The 5,187-nt window shown below is 52.9% G+C and overlaps 1 protein-coding gene across 1 annotated transcript; it reads right to left on the bottom strand.

Moving 5' to 3' along the window:
- Positions 1–2,980: 2,980 nt before the first annotated feature.
- Positions 2,981–3,934, bottom strand: LOC129201213 (olfactory receptor 14A16-like). The gene has a single exon (XM_054812367.1). It carries the CDS (start codon positions 3,932–3,934, stop codon positions 2,981–2,983), a length of 954 nt encoding a protein of 317 aa, XP_054668342.1.
- Between the last annotated feature and the right edge of the window lie 1,253 nt (positions 3,935–5,187).

The raw sequence follows: 5,187 nt of genomic DNA, 5'->3' as shown, positions 1-5,187 counted from the left end.
GCAAAGCCAGCCTGCAGCAGGATTTGGATTATTTTCTTCCCTTTCTCAGAAACTTCCTCTGCTGAGCTGCCCCATACAATGATGTCATCAATGTATTGCAGGTGCTCTGGGGCTTCACCCTTTTCCAGTGCAGTCTGGATCCGTCCATGGCAAATGGTGGGGCTGTGTTTCCACCCCTGGGGCAGTCGATTCCAGGTGTACTGGACACCCCTCCAAGTGAAGGCAAACTGTGGCCTGCACTCTGCTGCCAAAGGGATCGAGAAAAATGCATTAGCTATATCAATTGTGGCATACCATTTGGCTGCCTTTGACTCCAGTTCGTATTGGAGTTCCAACATGTCTGGCACGGCAGCACTCATCAGCGGTGTGACTTCATTCAGGCCACGATAGTCTACCGTCAGCCTCCACTCTCCATTGGACTTCCGCACTGGCCATATGGGACTGTTAAAGGGTGAGCGGGTTCTGCTGATCATTCCCTGACCCTCCAGTTGACGAATTAGCTCATGGATGGGAACCAGGGAGTCTCTGTTGGTGCGGTATTGCCGCCGGTGCACAGTTGTGGTAGCAATTTGCACCTGTTGCTCTTCAACCCTCAGCAACCCTACAACAGAAGGTTCCTCCGAGAGGCCGGGCAAACTAGACAATGGTTCAATTTCCTCCGCTTCCAAAGCAGCTATTCCAAAAGCCCACCGGTAGCATTTTGGATCTTTGAAATACCCTTTCCGGAGGTAATCTATGCCCAGGATGCATGGAGCCTCTGGCCCAGTCACAATGGGGTGCTTTTGCCACTCATTCCCAGTTAGACTTACTTCAGCCTCCAACAGAGTCAACTGTTGGGATCCCCCCGTCACACCAGAAATAGATATCGGTTCCACCCCTTCCTAGCTCGATGGCATTAGGGTACACTGTGCACCAGTGTCCACTAGGGCTTTGTACTCCTGTGGGTCCGATGTGCCAGGCCATCGGATCCACACAGTCCAATAAACCCTATTGTCCCTTTCCTCCACCTGGCTGGAGGCAGGGCCCCTCTAATCCTGCTCATCATAGTCACTATTCACCTCTTGCAAAAAGGACTCAGAAGTCCCTTCAAGAGGATCATAAGTATGATCGGGCCTTTCACTTGGTCTGGGGGGCTGTCGGGTGGAAACTGGAGCGGCATTCTTTCTGGAAGAGTCCCTTTGTACAGCTGTCTTGCCTTGTAGCTCATGTACTCGTGCCCGCAGGGTTGAGGTAGGCTTCCCATCCCATTTCCTCATGTCTTCTAAGTGGTCACGCAGATAAAACCACAGGATACCTCATGGTGTGTATGCTCCATATCCCCTCTCTGGAGCAGAAAAATGCTTACTCCTAACAGCTGCAATACGGGTCTGCGCAGGTGGGGAGTAAGATATATCCTCTTTGAGTTGCCGGACGTCCTGGGACAGTTTCTCCACAGCCGAGACGAGGGAGGAAGAAAGGCTCTCTTCATATTGCCGGAGTCGGCCAGCCACTTCGTCCACTGTGGGTGCCTCTTCACTTTTCCAGTCGATGACTGCCAGTGAGTTGGCGTACGATGATGGTGCACTTCGTACAAATTTTCGCCACATGGGTCGGGTACACTGGACTTCATCGGGGTCTGTGGGCAACTGTGCATTGTCCGGATCATAATAAACCATCTCCCGCACAGCTAATTCCCTCAGATATTGGATACCTCTCTCCATAGTGGTCCACTTGCCTGGCCGACATACAACATCTTCGCTGAAAGGATACCTTTCCCTCACACTTGACAGGAGTCGCCTCCAGAGGCTGAAGGCCTGCGCCTTCTTCCCAATTGCCTTGTCAATTCCCCCTTCCCTAGACAAGGAACCTAGCTGCTTGGCCTCCCTGCCCTCCAGTTCCAGGCTACTGGCCCCGTTATCCCAGCAGCGGAGCAGCCAGGTAATAATGTGCTCCCCTGGAAGGCGGCTGAAATCTTTCCGCATATCTCGCACGTTCATCGCACTTTCTCTCTGCTGCTCCATCCTCCTCACCATAAGCCTGACTCGGACTTCCTGGGAATGGTGCAATGCTTCTGCAAGAACTTCCCTTCTCCAGGCAGGACAAGTCCAGCTCCCTCAACCTCTCCTCATAGGCAGCGTCCTGACATTCTTGAGGGCCCTTTGCTCAACCTGCTACAGCTTGCCAACATCCTTCCTCTACTGGGGATCTGAAATCGGGATGCAGTAACCTGGAAAATCCCTTCCCCCAATTTCCTGGCCGTGCTCCTGCTCTGACAGCCCAGGATGCTGGTGGCCTCCCTTGCTGCCAGGGCACACGGCCGCCTCCTGTCCAGCTCCCTGCCCACCGAGACCTTTCCCACAGGGCTGCTCCCAGCCAGGCAGCCCCCAGGCTGTGCCATTGCCAGGGTGAGTCCCCTGCAGGGGCAGAAACTGCCACTTGCCCTTGCTGGAGTTCAGGAGGTTCTTGCCCATAGATGCTCTTCTCCTCCTTGAACCATTTCCCTGAGCACAGAGGCCTGGAGACCTTTTCAGTAAAGACTCAGGCACAGAAGGCATTGAGTCCCTCAGCCCCACCTGTGCCTGCTGTTATTAAATCACCCTCCCTGTTCAGCAGCAGCAGCAGGCTGGCATTTCAGTTGTTCAGCCTAAAGGTCATCTCTAACGGGTCTCTAACAGGTGATCAAAGCTCATCTTTTCACTCTTGACTTTCCCAGGTGACCTTTGCCTTTCCCGAAATCCTACCTGCACAATGATGTTATGGCTCAAAATTTTCTCGTTTGTGGAAGGATCTCAGAAAGGCACTGCAGGGACCTTTTATTTATTTTTTATTGTAACACAGAGAGAGCAAGGCTCTCCATATACACAGCCACTCAGTCAGAAAAGAAAGCAGACAGTGAATGAGAGAGGGGATGACAACATCATTACAAGTAAAACACCATGCCAAAAACCAAAAAATGCAGACAACAGACTGGACCTGTAATAAGTTACATCATAAATAAATGCTATGCAGAAGAGGGGCAGTTTTTTGCTTCTGAATAACATCCGGTCATCAGTTTCCACACTGCATCCTTGAGCTCCTTGTTCCTCATGCTGTAGATGAGGGGGTTCATGGCTGGAGGTACCACCGAGTACAGAAGTGACACCACAAGATCCAGGGATGTGGAGGAGACAGACAGGGGCTTCAGGTGGGCAAATGATCCAGTGCTGAGAAACAGGGAGACCACGGCCAGGTGAGGGAGGCACGTGGAAAAGGCTTTGTGCCGTCCCTGCTCAGAGGGGATCCTCAGCACGGCCCTGAAGATCTGCACATAGGACACCACAATGAAAACAAAACACCCAAAGGCTAAACAGACACTAACCACAAGAAGCCCAACTTCCCTGAGGTAGGCATCTGAGCAGGAGAGCTTGAGGATCTGGGGGATTTCACAGAAGAACTGGTCCACAGCATTGCCGTGGCAGAGGGGTAGGGAAAATGTATTGGCCGTGTGCAGCAGGGCATGGAGAAACCCACTGCCCCAGGCAGCTGCTGCCATGTGGGCACAAGCTCTGCTGCCCAGGAGGGTCCCGTAGTGCAGGGGTTTGCAGATGGCAACGTAGCGGTCGTAGGCCATGATGGTGAGGAGAAAATACTCTCCTGAAATGAAAAAAACAAACAGAAAGAGCTGTGCAGCACATCCTGAGAAGGAGATCTCCCTGGTGTCCCAGAGGGAATTGGCCATGGCTTTGGGGAGAGTGGTGGAGATGGAGCCCAGGTCGAGGAGGGAGAGGTTGAGGAGGAAGAAGTACATGGAGGTGCGGAGGCGGTGGTCACAGGCTATGGCGGTGATGATGAGGCTGTTTCCCAGGAGGGCAGCCAGGTAGATGCCCAGGAAGAGCCCGAAGTGCAAGAGCTGCAGCTCCCGTGTGTCTGCGAATGCCAGGAGGAGGAACTCAGTGATGGAGCTGCTGTTGGACATTTGTTCACTCTGGGCTTGGGGAACTGTTCAAGGAGGAAAACACAGTCAGTTAGCGGAGACTTCTCTGAGCAAAATGAAATCCATTACCCATAGACTCTGCCCCTACTGCATACAGCCCTTCTCATTTCCCAGGAGACCTCCTACACTTCCATGGGTGCAGCTCTGGTTGGTGCTGGCTGATTTTGCTGTGAGGAGCAGAGCCTCTGCCCGCTGGCTGCCGAGGAGTCAGCCCTGCTCTGCAGCAGTGGGTTCATGGGAACGGTGGGGACAGGGGCCAGTCCTGGTGTTTGGCTTTGTCAGGTGAATCCGCTCCTAACGAAAAAGGGCCTGTCAGCATCTGCACTCTGCGGACTAAGGAACTAGGATGGCAGAAGGCAGTTTGAGACATTCGGGAGGTGTTCTTGGATGTCAGAAACCCTCAGCATTTCTGCTGCACTCAGGGAGCACAGAGTGAGTCGTGCGAGGCAAGAGGATTGCCTGTGGCTTAGAGCAGAGTGAGGGGAGCTGGTCTGTCCCTCCGTCTTGTTCCCAGCTTGCACCTTCATGAGGTGGAGAGTGACCACACTCTTAGGTTATGTCATACAACCAGACACTGCTGAGAGCAGAGGCATCCAGCGCAGACCACAAATTGTCTCACCCTTTCTCAAGGTCTCAGCACCCCACTTCTAGACAAGAAGAAACGCGGCTCATTTCACCAACCCAACAGCTTTTCCTTGGTTGTAGCATCTCGGCATTTCTCCATGGGGCTTTCAGATAACACAAAGGTGCTATGGGGCAGGCTTGCATCCTGGAGGGCAGCTCACACCTTGGAGGGACCCCCCAAGGACTTAGCCAAGTGTCCTAACGACAGCACCTGATTAAGGGAAATCCAGCTCATTCTCCAGCCCCACAGACTCCATTGCCCACAGCCCCACACGTCAGAGGAAAGCTGGGACACTTGTTCCCAAGGACATGCCCACATGAATGGATGAACAAGATCAGCCCGTGACTCTGCAGCTGAACCTCCCACCCCCAGGGAGTCTGACCACAATAAAAAGATAACTTTAATAAAACTTAATAAGATAACTTTAATAAAAAGATACTCCCCTACAATAAAGAAGAGAAAGAAAAAGAGCTGGGCAGCACATCCTGAGTAGGAGATGGCCCTGGTGTCCCAGAGGGAATTGGCCATGGCTTTGGGGAGAGTGGTGGAGATGGAGCCCAGGTCGAGGAGGGAGAGGTTGAGGAGGAAGAAGTACATGGGGGTGTGGAGG

The sequence above is a fragment of the Grus americana genome, unplaced genomic scaffold (assembly GCF_028858705.1).
Source record: "Grus americana isolate bGruAme1 unplaced genomic scaffold, bGruAme1.mat scaffold_848, whole genome shotgun sequence".
Taxonomy (NCBI): Eukaryota; Metazoa; Chordata; class Aves; order Gruiformes; family Gruidae; genus Grus; species Grus americana.
Note: the sequence above shows the minus strand (reverse complement) of the source record. Positions and strands in the feature narration are given on the sequence as shown.

Excerpts from the sequence above, each read along its gene's own strand:
- LOC129201213 (XM_054812367.1), bottom strand. The coding sequence starts at position 3,934 with ATGTCCAACAGCAGCTCCATCACTGAGTTCCTCCTCCTGGCATTCGCA.